Source organism: Hipposideros armiger, unplaced genomic scaffold (genome assembly GCF_001890085.2).
Source record: "Hipposideros armiger isolate ML-2016 unplaced genomic scaffold, ASM189008v1 scaffold_386, whole genome shotgun sequence".
Lineage (NCBI taxonomy): Eukaryota > Metazoa > Chordata > Mammalia > Chiroptera > Hipposideridae > Hipposideros > Hipposideros armiger.
In genome coordinates, this window is record NW_017731736.1 from 526,381 (window position 1) to 552,924 (window position 26,544).

The following is a 26,544-nucleotide window of genomic DNA, read 5'->3' on the forward strand; positions in this document are numbered from 1 at the left end:
AGAAACATGTAACTGATTGTGTCTCTGTTTTTACCTTGGCTGCCAGGAAGTTCAGAGACAAATTAAATTCAACTCTAGTAACAATATTGGTCCTAGTAATTCTTCATATTGTATGTTCTCCCTAGTTTTGACATCTATTTTCACTCATATTTAATTATTCCAAGACACCCAAATCTTTCATAGGTGAGAAGCTATTAACTAACCAACTAATTCATTTCTTCAAGGGGAAAATACTGATTTAAGTATTACGAAAAGCACACCAGACTTGGGATGCTCAAGGCCTAAGTATTTCTCATAATTATCCCCTCTCCCTGGGCAACTCATGTAACCTTTCAGACCTTAGGTTTCTCATGTCAAGTAGGAATAATAATCTCTAAACACTCTCAGAATCATTTATGTATACAAGTGTGCTTTGTAACCTGTCAAGTGCTATATGAGATCAGGTAGTATTATTATATCAGAGAAGCGTTGAATGCTAACACAAGTGAAAGTGTGCACATATACACAGACTATGGTGCAGCGCCGAGGACCCCTGCAGGCAAATGGAAAAGATGTGTAGTGATGGGGGCCCAAAGCAGCCCCCATGCTACGCCCCACAGAAAGTTCTAGCAGAACTTCCAGAAAAAAAGCAAAACAAACAAACAAACAAACAAACAAACAAACAAACAGCAGCAGCATAATGGAAATGAATGTAAACACCTCAAGAGACAATCCCAATTCAGTAAACATCTCAAGCCAATTCTTTGTTTGGCCATCAATCTAAACTGATTGGCTTGGAGAACACTGCAAATGAAACCATGGTTTGTTCCTCCTGCGCCTGTGAGCTGCACCCCTCATCCCAGCCCCATCCCAGGAACAGGTTGTGGGTCACAAGGGAGCTTATAATATGGGAATGCAACATCTCCCCTTAATCCCCTTTCAATGACAGCAGATACTTCACATCAACTGGTACATCTAATGTAATTCAGAGAGGGGAAATTTTTAAAAAGCTAAATTTGGGCTAGAACCAAACAGCTCTTAAAAATAGGGAGGGTAGGTGTTTCTCCATTTATAGAGTAATTTGCCAACTTTATTCCAGGAGTTCAAATGTTCTCTCAGCATCTCTAAGTCTTTTATTCCAAAAACCCATCCCCCTCATTAACTTAATGCAGCAGCTGCCTGTTCATGGAAGAGAGAAAGAAGGAAGTTGCTGCAGGACAGTATGTTGAAAAGATAATGAGGTAGAAGGTGGAGTTGAAAGTCACAAGTTCAAGTCCGAACCCCACTCCTTGCTAACATGTGAATGTGATCAAGTCACTTAACAATAATGAATAAATACTGATCCTTACGTTTTGCTAGTGCTGTTTGAAGGCCTCAGAACTCATTGAACCCTCACAGAAACCCAAAGATAGATACCTTTCTCACATCATTTTATAGATTATAAGAACTGAGACTTAGAACAGTCATGTGGCTTGCCCACCCTCAAAAAGCTGGTAAGTAAGGCATACAGAGATCTGAACTCAAACTATGATTTCAAGCCCGTGGTCTTTAACCACTATGTAATTTTGGTAAATCCTGCTTTTCTTCATCTGTAAAATAAGGGAATACTAAACAAACATTAAATGTCTCACAAGATTGTTGTGAGGATCAAACATAATCATGGAGGTGGCAGCCCTTCATTACGTCTAAAGTAAAGTCGCAAATGTGACAGGTTTTTACTCAAGTCAGCACGCATTTCCTAACACCAACTACTTGCTAGGTGAGGACAAGCGATGCAACATGCCAAAAGGAAGTTACTTCTACATGTTCTGAACGCCAAAAATAAACAACAACAAAAGATTTATAAAAAAGCGTCTGTGAAACTGAGTGACTGCTGTAATAAGAGCGACGGCCAAGGTGATGAGCAACGGGAAAAGCCCGTTCAGAATATGCCCACGCCCTTCAGAAAGACACAACTGTCACCTAAACTGCTGGAATTTCAAATACAGTAAAAGCTATTATGCTGCTGTGCTCATCCATTTCCAAGGCAACCCACTTTCAAAGGAGTTTTCTATAGGATTCAGTTGACTTTAGGCCAATCAAGTGGAAAACAACTATTCATAGCTGTAATTTTCTAATTTTGAATACACCAAGCTTTGGAGAAATGAATCATGGAATTCTCCAGAACCTGACTGCACCCCATCAAATGCTCCTCATTTTCAGCCCAGCCCTACCAGTAATACAGCTTCATGATACAGTATAAAGAGAGCCAGCCCAGGAGTCCAAAGACCTTGTCCTAAGCCTGACACCTCCAATACAGGATGTGTGACTTCAGGAAGTCGTTAGCCTGTGCGAACCTCTAATTTGTATTTCTAAAAGAGGACTAATGCTTGTTCTAATGGCATCAAGGGTTATGGAACAATTAGATACTGTATATAAAAGCCTCTATAAGTTATACAGCACAACACAAAAATATTTTGCAAAATATAGTCGACTCAACTTACTCAACTCTCTGAATGCCTTTTAAACTGTGCACAAAGGGCCCAGGGCAAACTTTTAATGCCATCCAAAAAAACTTTGATGGAGAAATGCAACTTGGAGCAAAGGAGGGAAAAGCAACGTGTGAAAACATGAAAAGTATCATAAAAAGCATATTTCACTACAATCAGTGAGGGGCCCTCCTGGGACTCCTCCTGATTTCTTTTTAGAGAAAACATACATTTCCTGGTCACAGACTTCAAAAGGACAGCGAACAAAAAAATACACTGATGTACATAACACAAAGGTTTCAAAATTCCTCTGGCCCAATAAAATCCCCTTTTGCATCAGAAACTTCTCTTCTTGCCCTAGCTGTGACAGAATAAGATAACAAACCCAAACCACGGAATCATCATGGGAAGAGAGCATTCCCCACTCTGGTGATGCACGTCTAGTCCTCTGGAAGGAGATCTCTGCGTGAGCAGAAGCGGGGCTGAGGTTCTGTACGCACTTCACCCTGTCATGGGCCCCTCCTCTTCCTGGCATCATGTGAACCACAGACAGAAAAGGCATGTATGTATGGGATTTCAAGTCAGTGCTACTAAAACTTCCAACCAGAATGGTTTGCCCCTCCACCCTTCTACACTTTAAATCATAGAACTGGTAGCCTCAGGGGATGATCTCCGTTTCCAGTAAAATAGTGCGTCAAAATAGACCGTCATGGAGCCACTAGAGAAGGGAGGAATGTATCTCTCCTGCCAACACCAGAAGCATTCACTCATTAATGGCTGAAAAACAAACCCTTGGTTTGACACACTAATACAGTAAGAACAATAGTTGCAGGAAAAAAAAGGTAATGACATGTAAGCCAAAGTTGGGAGGTGATTCAGTAGATTAAACAGCACTGGGGGGAAAAACATGAAGTCGGGAAACAAAAAGTCCAATTTTTAGAAATTAATGGTTTAACTTATTATGTGCATTTACCATTCTCTACGACTATTAACCTGAAAGTGGTACCTTTCATTTTCTCAAATATTAGTCAAAGAAAATGGAATTATTTTTTGGATGCAATTTTCCTTTGTGAGGCCTCCCCATATTCGAGCAGTGTTAATGGCGTGTCTTAAGAGTGCTTGTGCTCAACCTGTTTCTTCCTGGCCAAGAACCTTCATTGTTCTGCGCTCTTCTTTTTACCTGCAGTGTTCTTCTCTTCAACCTCCACCAAATTTTCTCTTTTGCATACTTCAGATCTCAACTCAAGTATGACTTTCTCAGAAGTCATTTCTTAACCTCCCTAATTTGGTCAAGTCTCCCTCACTATTACCAGAATTCATAGCACCACGGGCCATAGTCCACCATAGCACTTAACATAGGTGCTATTTCATATTTATTTGCATGAGTATTTGATTAGTAAGTGTCTCTCTCAGTAAACTATAAAGTGTCTTTAATTTTGCTCACCATATCATATCCCAAGCATCTAGCACCACACTTGGTACACAGAACTTCAATAAATATTCTGGATGAATGAATGAATGAGGCATTGCATCCTTCTGATACTCATGTGATCCTGGGGTTTACTGAGAGATTCTCCCTAGAGTTCTCAGTACCAGATAACTTTTCCATGACATCATTTGTTCCAAAAGAACAGATTGGAGGGCTAAGGACTTCCTAGAGCAGGGAAAATGTGCAATGTTTTATAGTAAACTCACTTGAAACCAAAATACTTTCAAAACATGCAATCAAGATAACTGACAAAATTTTAAAACTTTAAAATTAAAAAAACAAATGATCAATTTATCAAAAATGTATCAATCAACAGATAACAGGTTACTGTTATTTCATCCAGAAAGGAAAACTATCAGTCCATAGCAAAATCTATCCATACTACCATTTCATCTAGTCCGTTTTAGCTACTTTAGTTATAGTTTATTTTACGTACTTTCTCAAATAGTAAATGCAGTTACTTTAGAAATCAGCAATAAAAAGATTCACAGTATGACTTCTGATTCTAAGCTAAGATTTCTATTAAGCATATAGGATTTCAAGGGAGAAGAGGAGAGGCTCCATTCATTTTGCTTAAGTTCTTTATCACTCTGCAGTACAGTGTAAATAACCAATATTAATAATACAAACTGAATTTGGATGCCAAATTTCATTCACTCTAGCATGAAGCTGTGAAAAAGCCTGATCTAACCTTTTTCATAATCACTCTAGTGCAATGGTTAAGAGCCTTTGCTTGAGTCAAAGAGACCCCAGTGTCCCAGCAATGCCACCTGCCAACCACGTAATGTCAGGGGAGTCACTCACCTCTGTGAGCTTCAATGTCCTCAACCCTGAAAAAGAGGCTAGTAACTTCTAAGGGCTTGGATGAGGAAAACTAAGATTATATTTTTTAGGTACCTGCAGAGTGCCTAGTGTTCAATTAATATTTATTATTATTATTACTGCTACTACTACTATTATTATCAGCAACATTTTATCAATGAAACTCAAGTCACCTCATACGCAGATTCATTCTTATTACTTCTCGTAACCCTCCTTTGTAAGGAGAGAGAGAAAAGGCAAACATATAACACACCAACCTAGAAAACGTAAGGGACTACTCAGGCTCACCAGTGCTAATAACAACATTAAGAGATGCCAGGTCTTACTTCCTGGGAGTAAAAACACATGACAATTTTTTGACTTCATGGAGCAAATAATGAAACTAAAATATTCATCTACCAATACCATTAAAATGTGTGTGAGCACCTATCCCTTCCATTAGGAAACAATACAATTCTCTCAAGAACCACCCAGTACACTGAAGCTTACATCTTAGTGGTCAGGACTAAGTCACATGGCCACATGAGAACGTAGGAAATCAAAATTTTTAGCTGCTACATTTCTGCCAAGAACAAAACTGGGATTCTGAGGATAAAAAAGAAAGGAACGGATATTAGGCAGTCTCCTAAAATGGATTCTTATGGTCGTTTCAGTGCAGAAAGAAAAAGACCATATTCTTTCCTTCTTAAGGGGAAAGGCATGTTTTGGGAGAAGCATCTCAGCTTGTGCACCACCTGTGTTGGCCCATTCCCTGGCCAGTGAAACCTACCAGTTCTTCGTCCTCCCTCCCCGACTTCCTGACCTCCACCTGCCTCTCTGAGGCCCAACTCAAGTGCTACTTCCTGTGTGAGGCCCTCTCCTACATCCCCAGCCAAGCTTAGGCACTTCTTTCATGCGCTCATGCCGTCTAACTCCACTAGAGCAGCTACCACATGCTCTGGAATGTGTCTGATTTGTGCCATTTTCTCCACTCATCTGTCAGTTTGTTCATGAAATTTTCATCTCTGCAGGCCCAGTGCCTAGGACTGTGCCTGAAAAGAAAAAGGACTCCATAAATATTTCTTGGATTGGATCAAATGGCTTGAAGTGAAATGAACTGCATTGCACTGCACTGGAAACTCAAGGATCTGGCCGCACCGCTTGTCCCATCCAGTTGTGGGGGTGAACAGGGTGTCTGCCTCAGTACCATAAAGGATGATGACAAGCCTGCAAGCTTACAGTTCATACAAACAGGTCATGTCTCAATGAGATCATTCATTAGCTTGGCTTTCTGGCCAAAAGCAAGAGAATCAAAAAACAGTTATATTAACGTATTTCCTCTCAGGGGAACTATGGAGAAAGGAGTAAAAGTCACTGTTTACCAAACAAAGGGCTGAGAAAATATAATTCCATTTCAGAATATGACAAATTAGTGAAAGTGACAAAAATAAATAAAAACCTACCACATACTCAAAAAGTTGCACAATTGCCTAAAAGCCAAACTGTAACTATGAATGTACTGGCATTTGGCACAGAGTTCAGGATTTCAAGGAAGCAAGCCACTCTTTTATGAACCCTAAACAGAAATGTCACAAGCAGCTTTTGATTAAACTATGATTGTCACAGTATATAGGAATTAACTAACATATGGTGTTTTTAAAATCAACTACTAACCACATCCAGTGGTTTCAATTAAAGACATGGTTTGTTGCTTACAAAAATTCCCCTAGACCCAGCTGTCTTCCAAAAAAAGTCCCATTGCCTCACTCTGAATTTCCACTGTCATCAGGCAGAATTCTAAGGAGCCAGTCTTGGATTTGGTGTGGACACTCAGGGCAGCCTCTGTAGAAAGTAAGTTCCTTCCTCCAGCTTTGTCTGGTGGCTGAACAAATCCTGGGGGTATTCTCCTATAAGGAGCAAATATTGAATTGCAGAGTTATATTAAATGATCTGCTAGAAGACTAGAGACTACTTAAAATGGCATTTTAGAACACTAAGGTTATTTATACTATGGTGTTCTGGCAACAAAAAACAAAAAAAAGAAAAAGAAAAAAACCAGCAAGTATTAAGAGAAGGACTAGGACAGCTATAAGACAAAGGCCAAGTTCCTTAAGGAAGAACATCTTATAGGGATTACTTTAAAACCAATACAAAAAGATAAATATAAGAATGAAAGGAAGCTAATCATTTCATAATCATGATGGAAAAAAAACTATCCCTAGGGAAATCAAGTAAGGCAGGTAACTGGTTTGAGGACAGCAAGTAGAGACACTTGGTCCTGCTAAGTAATGGGGCTCTATTTTGAGTGATGACATGTTAGCCTTGTTCACTCTCCCAGTAATTGTTCTGTTCTTCTTTGGTCTTATTGTCTTTCTTGATAGTCAGGGTCCCTTTACTTCCTCTTTCTCAGAATTTGTCGTCTCCCCTCTCCTTCCCTTCAGTGTCATTCTTGCATTTTCTCCAGGACTGGCCAAAATATAGAATTCAATGACACTTTTTAAACTCAATTGTTATTAAAAAATAAATACATTCTCTCGCTTGATTTTTCTTACACATTGCCTTTGACTGGTTTCTTTTTCATCTAAACTAATACGAGCCTTCTATTAAAATAAAAGTTCCCCATTCCCACTCCTAAAAACAGTACATTCTCCCTCACCTGCCAAACAAGAAAAACATCTCTGCCACTTCCGCCTATATACAAAAATATGCAAAGAAGATCCTCAAACTTGTCTCATTATATTCATCAGTTAGATGTTTACACAAATGTCAGAAAGAATCATAAATAGTCAAACAGAGATTAAAGAATGAAGTATAGACAGATTTCCAGCCAGTTTCCTTGGAAGAAAAATATCTATAAAACTTCCAAATTTGTTTTGAGCATGTAAATAATAGCTCAGAAGTTTCCTCAAGCCAAACATCATACATACTTTTCAAAAACTTTGATTAGCATTTAATCTAAATGAAATAGCCAGTGGAATACCAGTTATCTGCCTTCAGTACGTCTTAACCAGATTATCTTTAGCTCAAAATCTATATTTAAGAATTGGAAAAACAAGGGCGAGTATTAGCTGTTTCTGGGTGTGGACATCAATTCAAAATAATCCAGAAATCTTTCTGAAATTTTTTACTTGTTTGTTTTTTGGCTTCTGTTCGTTTGGGGAGTTCAGCATTTTCACAAGATGTAACAAAGTAGAGTTAAACCAAGAATTGACATAGGATGTTATGGTTGCTCATGCATGTGTTCTGAATATTGGGTGAATCTACAGTGAATTTCTAGTTATAGAAATTGCTATTCCCATGCCTTGGGTACAGAAATCACCCTCTATTTTCTGCTCAAAACAACATCCATTTTGAACCAACACAGCTAGCTACATGGCCCACATGTTCATTGTAAATTTGTATTCAGAAGTCACATTTTCCCTTACACCTAAGTTGTTCCTTCCCAAAGCCTCATATATGAAGCAGAATCTATTAAATAGAATTGCTTTCTCTTGTGGCTTTTGTGATAAAATTTATCTAACTGACAAAGGATAATGTTAATACAAATTGCTGGGTCACAATAACACTACTACCAGAAGTAGCTTCTAAGGGTACAGAGTGCATCCTGCTTTTTAAAAAAATAGAATTCTGCTTAATTGGGAAACGAAAACAAATTTTAAAATTCAGAAATGTTTGTTTCAAAATCATTAAATCCTAATTCTGAGAAGGATGTACAAAGGTCATCTTAGTTCATCCCTGCAGCAACATGGATTAATCTAGTCATCCATAATACACATATATAAACAATTCTTTTTTGGGGGGGGAAATAACCTTTAATTTTTTCAATTAGTTGACATTCGATATTATTTTACATTAGTTTCAGGTGTATAGCGTAGTGGTTAGACATTTATATAACTTATGAAGTGATCTCCCTGGTAAATCTAGTACCCACCTGGCACCATACATAGTTATTACAATATTATTGACTCTATTTCCTATGCTATACTTTACATCCTCGTGACTATTTTGTAACTACTAATTTGTACTTCTTAATCCCTTCATCTTTTTTCACCCAGCCCCCCAAACGCCCTCCCATCTGGTAACTATCAGTTTGTTCTCTGTATCTATGAGTCTGTTTCTGTTTTGTTTTTGTTGTTGTTCTTTAGAGTCCACATATAAGTCACATCATATGACATTTGTCTTTCCCTGTCTGACTTACTTCACTTAGCATGAAACCCTCTAGGTCCATCCATGTTGTAGCAAATGTTTTTTTTTTATTGTCTTTGTTTTTTGTTTTGTTTTGTTTTATTAGTTTCAGGTGTACAGAACAATGCAATAGTTATACTTTTCACCCCTCACAAAGTGACAATCCCTCTCCCCCAATCCATCGCCCCCGATATCATACTTATCTATTACAATTCCATTGACTCCATTCCCACTCTCTACTCCACATCCCGTGACTATATATATATATTAAATTATAGTTGACATACAATATTATTCAATGGCAGCTTCAGATGTACAGTGCAGTGGCCAGGCCTCTACACTGTCCATGATTTATTTATTTTTAATTTATTTATTTTGCTTGCTTGCTTTCTTTTTTTAAATAATTCTTAAATTCTCTATGTGAGACACTCCACAAACAGCCTTGGTGACACACTCAGTAATTCAGAACTCTCACTATCATGAGTAGCCTACCTTATATACCATTCTCACTCACCACAGAGGAATACTAACCCTAAATAAAAAGTCACAATCACAGGCAGGATTATTCCAACTCAACAGAGAAATGCCATCTTGAACAATATTTTGCACTCTTACATTGACCTGCATATTTTCACACATTTTAATATTTTCCCTTGAGAAAAAGTATATGCAGGGTAGCAACTTTATTTCTGTTATGAAAACGTGGACAATGTCTATTTTATTTACATGCTAATTATTACAAAACAAAATTGTAGAACTATACAGCATGAGGAAAAAAATTACTTTTCCTGGACTTCTGTCTCTTCATTTCACCATTATTCAACTGAAGCTATTGCACAACTTGGGTGATTTCTATTTTAATCACATTTAAATAAGATTTGGTTTGGGAGGGGGATCGCATTTTTTTTTTAACTAAGGTAGTTGTTAATACTGAATAATTACATTACCTTTTCTTTTCAGTTTTTATTTTCTTGGACACACCAGAATATTTTAACCTAATTAGTAATTTCTGGACACTATTTATACATCCATTCAAGGGATGTATAAATTTCAGAACATGGCTCAATAAATATGAGATATTATTTCTGCCCTTGAGGCTCTAACAATACTGTGGGAGAGATGATACACACCTGAATGAAAGAGGTAAGTCCATACCTGAAGCATTATATGTCTAAGAACCAGAATATGTAATGTAGATAATACTTGCCACAGGAGTTCAAAAACTTGGAAAGTCATTATGAGTGCACTCGTTAAGGCCTTGCTGAAACAGAGTAAACCTATAATTTTCATTAAACTACATAAAATATTGAAAATAGTAGAGGAAACTCCATTACATCATCAATTCACTCTTAAATGTCTAAGAACCCCAAGTTAGTTAACTGCTTTAAGTAATAATGAGCATTAGAAGTTTCTTTTTGTTTGTTTGTTTGTTTGTTTGTTTAATTAAGGAAAGACTGGATGAAGTTATATTTTAGATGTCTGGGAGCCTTATCTGAAATATCTCCCTTCTACTTCAAGGACGAACCTAAAGGCTGAAAACCCAAATAAGCTATAGCCTTAGGATTTCAAGAAAAGGGCAGACATAAGAGACACTTGAAAGGAAAAACCAAAAGGACTCAGTGAGTGGCTGCCTATGGAAGAAAAAGAACAGGGAATAATCAAGGATGACTGAGATTTTTGTTATATAAGTAACCAGGATAATGGGGACTCCATGTTCACAACACATCTATCAAATGTGATTAAAAGTCAAGTAACAGTCTCCATCCACAGGAAAGTTATTAAAAGAACTCAGCATTCCTGCTTCATGGAAGAATTCTGGAGAATTTATTTATTGAGTATACCTATGGTTCCCCATGGTCCCTCATCCTAACTACTTCTGCATTACAGTTCAAATGTGCAAAGCCCTGAGTCTAAATCCCCAGTACTAAGAACCCACATAATCCTTAGAGAATAATTTTCTTCAAAGAGAACCCTCCTAAACAGAATACCATTTCAAGAAAATCCCTACCAATATCTTTCATTCTTTCAGTGCATTCCAATCACACACAGACTCACAAACACACTTACTGCTCAAGCTTATAAACTTGACCTCAAACCACAGGATGCATCCTGCCTACTACTTAGGTGGCAATGTGAAAGACAGTTATTTACACCCCATTCACTTCAGTAAAGTATATTTCACATCTTAAATTCTACATACTGCTCAGATTTCCCCCATTTTCCACCCCAAGTCACAATCTTTTTTTAGCCCTGAGCACCCCAGCACCTGGAGCACAGAACACTCTGAGGCCTCCTGAACTCATGAGTCACTATAAATAGCTGCAACATCAAATCTCCCATGACACACATAACACACTATTCATAACTTCTCATGGTATGATAAAATGGAATCAATACTGTAACAGGACAGTCAGGGACAACAAGAAGTGACATCCTTCCATAGTGTAAGAACTGCCACTTGGAGGACACTTCTAGGTGACTTCAAGAGGACTCCATTTCAGAAATCCAAGGCTCCCTAAGAGATTTCTCGAATTAACTGGCTAAGGAAGACAGAAGCACCATGGCACAGTCCTCCTGGATTTATCAGTGTCACAGAAGAATAAGTAGCAATTGTTTGTACTACACAAAACACAACATTGTTGAGCCACCCCCGTGCCACCAAAAACACAAGTATGCCAAACATGGATCCTTTCTGCACAGCACTGCCTTCAGGTGGCTGACTTGTCCCACCCAACAGCCCTTCTTAACCAGATTAATTTCACTGAGAAACACAAAGAAAGAGCCAGAAAGAGGTCTTTCTCATGAAAAAGGAAACGGTCCTTTTGCATACAGGGGTCCAGAACAGGGAATTCCAACTGTTGACTAAATTCAAGGACACACTTGGTAAGCAGAGTCACTTGCTAGTGGCAGTATTCTACACAAAAGAGCAGCAATAATAGGCGTCACTTCTGCCTCTTGCAAGTCTTGTTTCCTTAGTCCTTTCACCTGCCAGCCAGCATCTAGGCTGATACTCACTGGCAAGTTAAGACAGTGTATTTGGGTTGCTTCTCCCAAAGATGCTGTTGGGAGCCAGGAGCCAACATGACAGTAAAGCAAAGGAATAGCTAGTGGGAATTTGTAGAAAAGGCCAGAAGAGCTCAAAGAATAGTGATTAGCGTTTATAGGGAATTAATCTCTACGAAGTCTTAGTCTGAAGCTGTTGGCATTACCTGTGTACAACATATAAGAAAAGATGAGCTTGAAGAATGAGTTCGGAGTAACTCAAAACAATAATCACTAATCATTATTGCTAACCAGATGCACTGCTCATTTAATACTCAGAACACGGTGAATTAAGTCCTATTCATTATCCCTTTTTTACAGATGAGGAAACTGGAGCACAGAGACGTTAAGTATCTTGCCAAGGTTACACTGCTGGCGTTAGCTGGAATTCAAACTCAATCTGGCTGGAGTATGTGCTCCTAACTGCTATGACATGCTACCTTTCCAGTGAAATGACACCACAGTGTCCCTTCTGAAAAGGCACATTTTAAGTCTTCAATTATTTAATATAAAAAGCCTTTGTTTCAGACCTAAAGATGAAGTACTTCTTCCTACTTATATAAGATAAAGAACAGAGAAGATGAAGGAGGCGGTATATAGTTCTTGTGTGTTGTTTTTGGTTCTTAACAGGGAAAGAATCTATCTTGTTTCACATACATTCCAAAGATTCCCTTCACGTTCATTTTGGGGATATGCAAATGGCATGTGGAAAATTAAAGAAATCTTACTTCATGATATCGGAATTATCTTAACAGAAAACATTTAAAAATCAAGAAAAAGTAGAAATGCACTGAGAAGAATAAGTTCAGGTGGTGGGGAGGGCACAGGGAAAAGGGGAAGTCAAATGACAAAACCCCAGGTAACACTGGCTGTTGTGAAAAGCTCCTCTCACCATTTACCTGGAAGCACGAAACAAGAGCAGCAACCATTTCTCTGTTTCAGTTTCCTGAATATAACAGGATCACGCCCTGGCATTCATTGTTCCAGGCTGACAGAACAGTGTTCATCAGCATAGATCCATCAGTTCTCGTACACACAGCCAAAGAGCTAAAAAAAGGATTCCACAGACTGACCGAGTGTCTGTGTGCACATACCTAGCGAGACGCTTCTACCCCGGGCAAGACATCCGTGTGCAAGGCAGTCAGCACCCCAGGCCCTGAAGCACGGTCAAGCTTGTCAAGAAATATATTACACCTCCGACCAACATGCTGAACAGGGTGTTCTGTCTACAGCTCTGTTCCCTAACATTTTACACCTCTTCAGAGTCTCTGCAGTCACACAGTGGCCTGTTTATTCTCCCATAAATATCCAGGACACTAATGAAATGAGAAGGACAGAGGTCAAAACCATCTATGGTGGGAAGCTGTGTTTCCAGAGCCGATCTCATCAAGGACCACCTTCCCACCCACTTTCTGGGCAACTCTCAGATGATGGCAGCTGCTACCTTAGGGAAAAAGAAAAGTGCACCGTGGAGGAGGCAAAAGGATTATTTTTAAGAAAGAGCACAATCTAACTTTTCTCTCCGCCACCCACTCCACACCACCTCCTCATTCCCTTGTCTTCCCTCCTGCCCGCTCTTCCATTTTACTTTTCTTCCCCAGCCTCTCTCCCAGCTGCTCATATACCACACTGTGTCCCAGGCTGGGACACCAGCTCGATACTACACTGGGAAGAAGAGCAGCTGTGCAAGGACTTGGAGCTGCTGCTGAGCTCAGAGGGGAAAATACAGCTAGCTTCCTCCCTCAAAGCACCAAATGTGGAAGAACTAAAACATGCATTCACTTTTTAGAAGCCCTGTCTTGACACCAAAACCGTGGAGAAAAGAAAATGCATCTGTGTCATAAGCTAAACAAGCCCATTAATTACATCATCTTCCTATGTGCCTAAATACTGGAAGACATTTGGCTTACTTTGTCTTACAAATGCCATCTAGTATTCAATTCCATGCCTCTTTAATAAGGCTTTTGAAGCTGAGGTGCCAGAGTTTTGTGTGGAGTAGTGAGCATTTTTTAAGTGTACATGATGAATCCATGTGCTCAGTGGATCAATTTTTTCCCATCACCCGTGTATGACAAACAGTTCAACACACTCAGGAGCCATCTACCCAGGCCAAAATACCACTGTAGCAATGGTTAAAATAATGAGACATTTTCCAAAGCAGAATAAGTAAAAGTCAGGACCAGAGTTACATAGCAAGGGAGGAAAGCAGAGCAGGGAAATATCAAGATGATTTGCAAGGATTAAAAACAAGAAAATCAGCTGAACCTTTATCTGTAATGTAGAAAATATTTAGACAAATACAAGCAATGCTTATGTCTTTGTCTATAATAATCGATCCATTCAACTACTCTTCAATAAGCATTTATTAAGCATGTACTATGCAGCAAATACTGTGCCAGAGGTAACATAAGTAAACAAGACAAATCTGATCCCAGCACTCGTGTAACTTACAATCTAGCATGAACACAAGACACAACTGGAGGCTTACAAAATCACAAGTTAAAACATGTATTATAAAGGAAACAAATTTGGAGCTGAGAAAGAATAACACTGGAGAACATACATTAGAGTAGTAAGGAAATTCTTTCAGAAGAGAAAGTTTTAAAGCTGGAACATAAAGTAAGAGAAATGCTAACCGGGACAAAAATGAGGCAACTATTCCAGAAAGACAGAGTTACATGTGGAAAGGCCCTGAGGCAGAAAAGGTTTGGGCACCAAAGAGCTGAAAAACCATTGTGGCTGAAGTAAAGTGAGCAAAGAGAGAACTGCAGAGGGAATGACTGTTGAGACACTGGGAGCCATGATGCCCAATCGAGTTTTTATTCTAAGGACAACTGGAAATTTTCAGCAGAGGAATTTCATGACCCAGTTTACACTTTATGATGATCACTGTTGCCTCTTTTGGGGAAAAGACTAGAATAGTGGAGCCTGTTGCACTTGTCTATACAAGAGATGACAATTCCCTGGACCAGAATGTGACAGCCAAACGTTTCAGTAGTAGACAGATTCAGACATATTTCAACAAAAGTCACTGATGGATTGCATATGGGGATGACAGCAAGGCAAGAATCAGAGATGACTGTCATCAAGCTACTCCATGTGTAAACGGGGTTTTTTCGGAAGTAGAAGCATCACCTGATAGAATGTCAGGCCCATACAAGGATCTGGTCTATGGGCCATGGTATGTCTACAGATATAAAAGAACTCCAAAACCCTAGATCCAAGAATAACAGAAACTGTGTGTGGCTGTTCTTGAGAAACAATAATGATATACTAGGCAGATATTTCAGTAAGTGAGTTTTCCCATAGAATTTTATTGTCATATTGGTGCCAGAGCCCTGTAGCTTCCCCAAACTCATAGTTAAATGTCTTCCTGTATCTGAGTGCAACAAGTGTAACATTCTAAGTAGAACTGCACCAGATAAACCAGCTACCAATCCATCTAGTCTCCAAGATAAGCACTGGAGAGAATATGCAGTAATTTCTAAGAGAACCTTCATGTCAAATGAATGACTCATGTCAAATATATCCAAGGCATATTACAGCAAAACTTATTAACTAGCAGGAAAATAACTAACTATAAAAGGCAAATTTATATAAACAATTTCCTTATGATCACTGAACAATGTGGTCCTTAACAATGGTCTCTCCATACGACCCCTTCCAACAGCAAGTACACAACAACACAATGCAGTACTCCCCAGGGAGGAGACCTCTGAGGGTAAAGAGAATGAACTGCCTTGTTTATTGTACGTGCTGTACTCAAACTGGTCCCCAAATGCCACAGGAAGCAACGCAACTCCCATGGTGGACACAAGTTCGATCTCTCTAACTTTCTGATCCGCTCATTCCCTATTACTGACTTACCTACAGAGCTGGTACATAATTATCATCTCAAAAATCCCTTGGCCCACTTGTCTAGGCGAGCATCCCTCCCAGTTTAGTATTTATAGTGATGATGCATTCTTGTTCTTAAATTCCAGAATGAGAGATGACTATGAGAGAGACAGAGAGATCACACATACAGGCTGAGAAGAGCAGGTCTGATTCTGACTCAGGCCTTGCGGAAACAGATAGCAAATCAAGATAGACAGTAGTAATTTATTTGAAAAGGGATGTTATCTTTTGTTCCTCCAGACTATTAACTGTGACCTTTTTTATCTGCATTTCAAGGACTTACTTGAAACAAACTCCATACCCCCTCTTTTTTCTTAGTCAATATATGAAGGATTCCTTTTGGACAGGCTTTCCCTTAACATTCCAATGAAAAGTATATTACTCTTGCCTCCTGCCCTCTGGTTCTTTCGAAGACTTACATTTATTCTAAGACCTTTAAATTTTAATTCAGTGGTCCACTTCCAAACTCTCCTTAAATTGTGTATCTTTAATTTGGAGGTCCATCTGTATTGCCCTTCTCAGCACAGTATCTCTCTAGCTTCGAAGCCACCTGCTCAGTTCCAATGGTGAGACTATAAAAAATTCACAGATTCACATCACTACATTTTGCACCTTCTGTGTGCAATTAACTCTGTGAATTCACTTTTCAACACTCCTGAGCTGTTAATTCTAATTTGGTCTCTCATCACCTGCAATGACTGAACGGGATCTTCATCTGCACATTTCATTGCAGGTTCGGTATTTCTGCAACTGTAGCAAAGAGGTGAAGAATGTACAGAGCTCTGCCAACAAGAAAAGCTGTCACTACGTAACTCCTGTTGGGGAAGCTCCCCAAATTGGCCTGTGTTTCTACTGCTTCTCCCTTCTACTGCACGTACTCTTTCTCACTTCAGACACAGTTACCCAGATAGCCAAATATTCTCCACATCAAAAGAAATAAAAGCAACATACACATGTATCTAAACACACAGTCCACCCAATTACTTGAATCCAGGGGTGTTCTCTGACTTTCCGCTATTCTGTTCTTTGTAACATTTTTATCCAAAGTATGATATCTAATACGTTCAACATTTCACAAGCTGTGTCACTCTACATTCTTCTCTGACTTACAGGATGCTTTTCCATGACTCCTTTTTGAATCACTGACTGGCCTACAACCTGGTTAAACGTCACATTTAATCTGGTAAGTATCTTCTATATCTATATCTATCTACACATAAACATAATCGTATATATAAAATTCTCATCTCAAACTACTGTCTCAATAGAGCCTATTTCTAAGCAGAAACAATCCAAAATTTTACTTAAGAATCTTCCAGTTACTGTTGATTACTGTAGTTAAATACCATCTATAATACTCTGCCCTACTTCCTTAATCAAAATATAGAACACACGATCGTGCCTAAATATTGTCAGATCTTTTCTGACCAACTCAGAATTTTTACTAAATCTCCTCCTAGACCGACTTGTTGGGACAAGAAAAGCATCCCCGTAGACATTCTCTGTTAGAGGAGACCATCCCATATTACTGGGTCCCTCCCCATTAGCAACAAGATCCTACGAAGTGTGTTTCCCAAGAACGTGGGAGTGAGGCAGACAGAGGCACCAACACCCAGAAAGCACTCACTGAGCGGCTTGAGGATGCTGCTGCTGGATTCATCGGCGTTTTCCACATCTGACTTGTCAGAGTAGTTCTCAGAGATTCTCTCCTTTTCCTTCCTTTCTTTGTGCCCTGTCTTTCTCTTGTGACGTCTCCTTCTCCTGTAGCTCTTTGGCACGTGGACCCCAATGTAGATGGTGTGGTGGCCTAAAGGAAGGTACACAAATTACCAATCATTTCAAATCTGCTGCATATAAATTGCACAAGATCCACAGGTCAGAAAAGAAAATGCCTGAATTCAACATTACCATTCTATATTTGACAAATAAACTCAAACTGGGAAAATAAAACCCCTCCCAATTTTCAGTTAGCTAGAGTATAATTCAACCTGTTGGTTGGCACTAGGATTCTGTGAGGATGTCCTCTAGTTCCACCCAGATAGACAACTTTTGTTTAGGAAAACCAAAAAATACCAAACCAGAAATAAGGAATCCCTGGTTTTCGTCAGACCTCTGCCATCAATTGGCCATATGACCTTGAGCATGTCCCTTAACCATTCATCATGTATAATGAGAGACTTAAATTGGGTAGCCCCCAGAGGCCCTTCCTGTTCTAACCTTCGATAAGTCCATGATTATACTCAACAGAAAAAGAAGCTCTTGAAGCAACAAAAAATAAAGATCTAACTCAAAGTTCAAGAAGTCATTCTGCTGGGGATAAGGTTTTATACCAAAAAAATTTTTTTTTTTTTTTTTACCCAATCAGCAGAATAGAGACTTAGAACTGGGACAAGCTGAGAAAAAATAAGACATACTTAGAGAAAAGATTTTAGAAATACTCAAATGTTCACACTAGGAAGCAGCTAAAATGAATGTCAGCTACAGTGCCATTCTCATTTTTCTTTTTTTGTTTCCAAAAGTTTCTAAAAACTGGTTATGGCAATGATAAAAATAAACCTAGCCCAGCAAAAATTGCCTTGAAGAGAAGGGCACGAAGAAAAAACGTTGTGAAATGCTTTTAGTTCTCTCGATGGAAGGAGCTGCAAAACTGACAAGTGATATTATTTTTACAAAATCTGATAAGACAGAAAAAAAAGAACTCTAAAGTTCTACATCTTTTTTTTTTAATTTGTTAACTTTTACTTTCACTTTATATACAGCATAACTTCTGAATGTGGGAACCATTTTGGAAGTAATGTGAAAACTTCTTTTTATTTTTTTAACTACAGGTTAGATGATCTCATCTATGGGTTTCCTCTCCCATTCTGGAATGATTCCATAATGATCACTTATAGTGCCACAGACAACATCACACACCTGCATGGAATACTTGAACAAGCGGTATGTCTGATATAAATTGCTGTGAATGACTTTCCACAGTAACTCATAGCCATATCTAAAAACACCATGAATTCACAGGGGTGTGCCCTTAAACTGGAAGGAGTAAAACAATTATATCCTCCTTCAAGAAAGAGGTTCCAAGGAAGGAATGCAGAACACTAAGCGAATGGGTTAGCATTCAAAAGAAAACATCTGATAATTGGAATGAAGTTGGAGACATCTATATAATGCGTGAACCTCCCCCCCACCCCCACCCCCCGCACTAACACACACAACACACACACACACACAACACACACACACAACACACACAAACACACACACACACACACAACTCAGTTACTACAAAGTACCATCAAATTCTCCTCGCAGAATGTGTACCAATGAGAAATTTATCATGTCTAACTGTTTGCAAGCAAATTGTTCTCATGGGAAAGTTATATTATACTAGGAAGTAGGAAATGTCTCAGAAACAATGTGAATTAAGTAACAGTGTCAATTGTTTCCTGTGCTCCAGTTACCGAGGGCGCCCTGCAGCTTTATCTCAAGTCACACAATACATGTAAGAAAAGCCAACCCATTTCTTTAGTAAAGCAAACACTGAAAGCTTGGTTGCCTTCATTCAGGAATTAGGAAAGCGTCATGAAAAAAAAAAAAAAAAAAGAAGAAATTGGAAATTTTTTAAAACCTGTCACATTAAATATTTTCTACATCTTATTAAATAATGGCAACTAAGAAAAAATGGCAGTTAAGCTACATTAGTTATATTGATGCTGTACGGATAGATTTTTTTTAAAGTATTGTTTATCCAAACCTGTATAGTACATCTGATCAATCATTTAAAGGACACTCTGTATGGGCCGGTAGGATTTTAAGGTAAGATTTCTGGCTATCAAGTGTTGTTGTCCACCGAATGAAATAATTAGGGCGATTCAGAAAGTAAGCTTTCAAAGCCCACGGAGAGGAATGTGCCTTACCTTCTAGAATCTAATTTGAGTCGTCATCACCACAAAAACAGGGCCATTTGATTCCCATCGTGATCAGAGCCCTCCTCCCTGCCTGGCAAGCAGGAGTGGGCTTATTCCCGTTGCCTGCAGCTCCCACCTCTGCTGCCTTCCCCCACTCACTTCCTCATGCACTTTCAGACAGGTGCGGAAGCTTTCAGATATGATACTGGGCTACGAAATGTGGTTCCTTTCAAGCCAGCCCGAATGTCGGACATTTTTTATCAGCTTTACTGAGGTATGATTTACATGCCATAAAATTCACACATTTTAAGAGTAGATTTCAGTGATTTTTAGGATGTTTACAGATTTGTGCAACGATCACCATAATCCAATTTTAGAACATTTCCATCCATCAGAAAAAGACCCCTCCTGCCCACTGAGTACGTACAAATATGCCAGGTTCTGGCTAAGTCTGTTCCTGCTCCCCACCCCATGCAACTACTCTTAGATATTTTTGATACTCTCAGTGGTGGCCTGTGGGGAGGTACGAATCTCTGGTACCCACATGGCTCTGAACTTAGGATCGTGGAGATCCTAACGGCATAGTAACATACAATATTCCCTGAGTGAGGAAAATACTGTCTTCCAAGAGCTGCCAGAGGAAACCATAGCAGTGAGCTGAGCAATCCAAAACTCAAAGCATCTTCCTTCTCCTCTCACACATTACTGGCAACTAAATTTTCCTTTTCTATCTTGTGTTCAGATAGAGAAAAAGGAACATGGTCCCCAAGGTTAAACGCACCTTTAGGAACCCAGGGACAGTGCCTGTGTTTCATCAATCACTTCTCCATCTCTCTCCACCTCAGTTTCTTTGCCCATGAGAAGAGAGTAAAGACAGCCTTGCTTTGGTGAGTGGGGGTTAGGCAGTTTTCTCCAGGTGATGACCAAATATTTCATAAGCTGTATGTGCTAAGTAACAAAACTACCAAAAGTAAAATGGGTTTGAATGGGAGCATTCTTACCACTCCCACAGAACACCTGTCTTTAGGATCGATGAAAGCAGCACAATTGATAACTAGGCTATTGTAGATAAGACTATCGTAGGTGGATCTCAATATCTGTTTTCATTAAAATATCGTTTCCTGTCTCAGAGATATGTCATGAAGCTTGATCACTATTTTTAAAGTCACAACTCACAAAATGACAGCAAGCTGCTAGGAAAGCCATAAAGGTTGAGGGTGTAGTATTCTTTTACATGTAAAATGAAAACGAGAAACTCGACAGACAAGCATTCCAATCCAGCAACAGTCTACAAAACAGGAAGACACTCAAAGAATCAGGGACAGTGATCTGCTTAACTTACAAGGGAAGTTAAGGCTTAAAAAAAAAAAAAAGAAATTCTCTGCTAGAAATGTCAATAAACTGCTTCAAAGGTAGTATAAAAAGGAGTAAAAATGGTTTTTAAATAACAATAATCCATAAGGAAAAGGTGATTGGTTAAAATGTTATTAAAGTAAAGGTTACATTCTTGCTACTCAAAAGTTTGTAGTGTAAAACTACTAGAATTTATGTTTGATGGTATTCATTTAGGTGTGAGTCAAAGGGCATTCAGTCCTTGATCTGGCAGTGGCCTCAGTGTCATGTGTTCAAATAAATACCCCACATGCCTTTCTCTGACAGAGAGTACAAATTCCCCTACAAACTCTCCATGTCTTGGGAATATCTCACAATCCATCCCACTGCCAGTACAACTGGATAGAAAACATGGCTTTCCAGGTTATCTCTGAATGTCAGAAATTATCCCCAGGTGATCCTTGTTTCTTCCCATCCCCACCTGCTCCACCTCAGTTGACAGCAGGAGTACTGTGAAGTTAATCATGTCCAGTTCTCTCAGTTCCTCAGATATTTCTAAACTAATGGCGCTGATAGTTGTTGTGCTTTCAGGCCAACAGAGAACCCTTATACTTAGTAACTCTGTAGTCATTCAAGTTAAAGAGGACTGGGATGATATAAGACTTTGTAGAATTAAACCCATCAAACCAGAAAAGGGTTTTACATCAGCTAAACATTCTCTAGAGGACTGGGTGTTTAACATGTCTCTACATGCAAGATAGCTCCATTAGCTCCTTTAGGATACACATTGCTGTGTTTACAGTACACACAGATGACAGAAACTACTTATTGAGTACTTACAGATGTGCCAGGTTCTGGCTAGGTCTCATATCTATTTCCTCATGCAGTCCTCACAACTGCACAAATTAAATACTATTATACCCACTGTACAAGCAAAGAAACCAAGGTTCATGGAAGTCAACAGGAGAACACTCTCTCAGGTGTCAATATTAAGACTAGTGAGCACGTCATCACTGCTTTGGTGGTGTGGTGTTTTGTTTTGTTTTGTTGTAATATATACTATATTTATACTGTCAGTCTTACAAATGATTATGTTTCCTTCTTCATGCTGACTGCTAGAAATAGAAGAGACAAATCTCAGGCCAACGTCTAGTGGGTAGACAGTTTCGTGACATGCATTTTATACACTAACCTCACTCTTCCAAATTTTCAACTGTTATTTTCCTTTCACACTAACCGTTTTTGGAATAAGGCAGTATATAAATATTGTTTTCAAACCTGAGATGTCAATACTGTGGCTAGAGGATGGGGTTGGCTGGAGGTAGCTGTGAGGGAAGGTAGATTTTGGGGCAACAATTTTACTTGTCTTCTGGTGATCCTTTAGATAGATCTAAATCTATAGGTCTAAATCTTTACCCAGAAGCCTACCTTCCCCACAGCCACCCCCAGCCATCCCTATCCTCTACCCTCAGCCTCCTGCATACATCCTCCCACGAGTACATAATTAAACATGGAGGGATGTTCCGAACTGGGTTTTTATCCACAGTATTGCTCATTCTCTAATCAACTGACTTTCTTTTCTCTCTAGTTTAAAGCAAAGATTCCACAACACTTGGCACTTTATATCATTCTTTTAGAATTAATCAGCAATATCTCCAAAATATAAATTAAATACTGCCTTCCCGGGCTTATCTAAAGTAACCTGTTCAAATGGCAAGATGCCTAACACATGTTGTGGCTACTGCCAAGAGGGACGTTAAGGGAGGAAAGCAAAATTAAAAGACATTTATTATTTCTTTTTATAAAATGAAAAATGTAGAAGAGGCAAGGACCCTGGATGAGTGACAGATTATACAAAGATGCTATAAAAACTTAACTTCTTGAACCAAAAATAATAATAATCTCAAAGATTTTTTTAGAAGTACATGCATAAGAATCCTTAAAAAGAACCATAGTATTAAATCCAGATGCCACAGAGATTGTGTGTTTGGCACTTTATATAATGAGAAATAGATCAGTACATATAAACACTTTTAATAAATGAAATACAAATAATTTGTTGGCTTATTACTCACAAACCCCTAAGAGTGCCCATAAACAGCTCCAATAAGCTATAATCAAAGTAACATCGCTAAGTTACTTGGGTATAGATACCAGCTCCTGAAAAGAAAACCCCTTCAAAAGGCATGGTGTATTTTTGCAGTTTAACTGGGGGCAAGTCAGCCCTTGTGAAATGTTTGCATAAAGGTCCACATTTCAAACATACACCACTGCTCAGGAGAAGGGATAGTTTCTATTTTTTTATTTGAATAGGGGTAACTTTTCACATAGAAAAAAAATGCATATGTTTATTAATAAACAATTACCTATTGCATGTGTAATTTATTTCTAGATCACTGTGAATACTGATGAGTAAACTATTGTAATTAATGCTACCAATTACTCAGGATCAGGCATGCAAGGAAATAAATAGTAAACGCAGTGAAACACAGAGAAATAGTTTTCTTCCCACTGAACTGCATGGGAATTTTGTTCACTGATAGCCTCTCAGAAATCCTTAAGGTGACCTGAGGTTCCCCAAGCAAAACTGATAAGAAATCTCAACTTGTTTACCTGGTGTTTGCTGAGCACAGTACTTTTAATATTTAATATTTGATGATCGCGATGATAACAATCTCTAGGAAAACAAAACAGCTACAAGAAAAAGGTCTTGAAAGGGAGTCAACTCCTGTCCTTTGACTCAGTAAACTTCTGCACCTGCCTTTTCAGTGCTCATATTTAGCAAAATACTTCTGAAGTCTTCAGCTAAGGACCCTGAGACCACATGCTGAAGTTAAGTTTCCATTACAGTTTCCATTACTAATAGCTGATGAGAGGCAAAAACTGATCAGCACTATAAAAAGTCAAAATTGGTGAATGCTTTTAAAGAAATACAACTTTATTATGTTCAGTAATCATCAATTACTTGAAAATAGGCAGGCTAGAACAACCACTTCAAGGTACTATGGGAACCTACCTTAATAAATAAAAATCACTTTATCTTTTATGAACTGCAGTTCTTGAAGTGCTTCACAATCTCTAAAAAGTCGATTCTCCAAAGTAACTTGAACCTTGCTCTTGCAAAATCTCTTTTATAGTCATATCTATAGATATAAAATATAACCTATATTTATATCTCTATATTTATATCTATACCTCTCTCTATATAAAATCTGTATCATTTCTTTATAAAGGGAGATATATAGCAATAGGGATTTTTAAAGACAACCCAAATCAGGTAATGTTGACAAAGTATCTCCCACTGTGTCTGGTACACAAAGGTGCCCCATAAGCATTGATGCTATTTCTCCCTTCCCCTTTCCAAAGGATGAAAAAACAAAACACTATTTCTCCTCATTTCCACCCACCTGGAGCCCTGATCATAGCTTTTGAACCCCCTCTGTTCTCTAGCAAAGGCACTCCAGGGCATTCACCCTGAGCAGGACAGAAGAACCAACTTTAGGCCAAGTCTAACCTGTCCCTCGGTGGGCTGTTTTATGCATACCGAGTTTGTTCAACAAAAACCTTCCACAACCTCAATCTTTCCTCACTTTGCCCAGAAGCAAGTGCCTGGCCATCTCCACCCTGCCCCAGGTAGTGTCCCCTGGAGCTTTCACACAGTGAGTGCCAGCCCCTAGCAACAGGGTCTGTTGGTCCTTTTACTCAACTACACAGATCAGAGTGGAGCCAAAAAGCCTGGGAGGCCAGGGCCAGGCAGGGCAGAGCTAAGAGCAAAAAGAAACCACCCAACAGAAAGAAGAACTCCACTCATCCTGATGCCCCAGAACCCCAAAAGAGCCGGCGGATTTTAATGTGCAGTACACATACAGTCAGACAAAATCTACCTGTGACCCAAACACAGAGAACTGACAGCTTCCATTATTTCTCGTATAGTCACCATTTGCACAACTGAATGGGAAGTAGAGTCAGAAGAGAGAAAACAATGGCTAATCTAATGGTCACTGATAATTGGATTTGCATTGCAGCCAGGAAGGCAACTTAGAGAGACACATAAATGCACACATTCACACTCTCTTCCCAACCACACTGTCGATCTCCGACTCTTATTATGACTTCCCTTTCGGTACCGACCTAAACCCTGGCTGGGCAATAGGAAAAATAGTCTTTAGTTACTATAGACAGATAATCCACCACATAGGTAATGCACTCATGGCTAATCATGTATCAAATATTTAATATTAGTTCATATAATTACCTCCATTCACATACCTGCAATATAGGTGAGCCATGGAAAATGACCAAGAACTAGGGAAAGTGCTACAAGAGATTTAAATTAGCCTTAGTTAAACCCAATCCCAGAATCTTCATGACTATGATTTTCCATACACACCCAGAAAACAGAATGGGATTTACTAACAAAACAGCACATAATTATACTTTCAGAGTTTAAATGACCTTAAACATCACCTGGTTCAGCCTCTTAATATACCAGTGAACCAACTAAAGCCAAATAGTTAATAATATAAAGACTGGGATTTTGGCACTCCTGGATATATAAGGTTTCCTTTCCTACTTTCCCACTGCCATGGTACCAGCCCCCCACCACCCCTCCCATCTACCACTGTCTGCAACCCACAGCCAAAATTTAAACAAACAAACAAAAAAAAAAACTAATCGTTTCAACTTAGTAATTACCTAGTTACATAGAAGGAAAAAGGGGCTCGGTAATTCTCTGAAAATGTTTCTCTCTTATAATCACAGAATGACAAGTTTAAGTCCACAACCCTTAGTTCCATAAACTGCCCCAGAATATAAAGATGTTCTAGCTGTGACATCTGTCCTCTCAATGATGACCTGCAGTCATTCAAATAAATGATGAGGCCAGCCAGGTTTGTGTCTTCTTTCTGTCTCACCTTTGCATAAGCAACTTTCCAACAATTTTTACACTTTTCCTGTCAGTTCTTCCCACTTCTACTCTTCCGGGTGCTGCTTCTAGCGCTCATCCACCTTCCTTTCTACATTCCTTTCCCATCCCTCCTTTTTTGGACTTAGCGCTTCCCTGGGAAAGCCAGAACGCCTGATCTTTGTCCTCGTTTTTCCAATTACTATCAGTGTCCCCACAAGCAAATCACTTTAACCTCTCCAGGGCTCACCTATTCATCTGTAAGGTGAGAACACGGAGCTAAATTTTCTCCAAGATCCTGTCTAGCCCTAAAAATTCTATAACAATTCTAAGTATTTTAATTGGTTAAGTGTAATCAAGCACATGGAGGGAAAGGCTAAAAGTTTTCTACCATTTCTCAGTCTCTTCTGAACTTCTTACAGTATAGCTTTCTCTTCAGACACTCTTCCATCTACTCTAATTTGACTCTTTCCTAACAATGCCACCCAAATCGCTAACAAAAGCCACCGATTGCTGTCCTTCTGCCAAATCAAGTGGCTA

General features: G+C 38.9%; 1 protein-coding gene across 8 annotated transcripts in view; it reads right to left on the reverse strand.

Annotated features, from left to right (window-relative positions):
- Positions 1-26,544, reverse strand: part of SLC4A4 (solute carrier family 4 member 4) — a 324,167-nt gene that overhangs the window by 242,979 nt on the left and 54,644 nt on the right. For all 8 annotated transcript variants that reach the window (XM_019663211.1, XM_019663215.1, XM_019663217.1 and 5 more), the window contains exon 3: positions 17,489-17,668. In XM_019663211.1, coding sequence (XP_019518756.1) covers positions 17,489-17,668 — 180 coding nt within the window. The remainder of the gene's footprint in view (positions 1-17,488; positions 17,669-26,544) is intronic.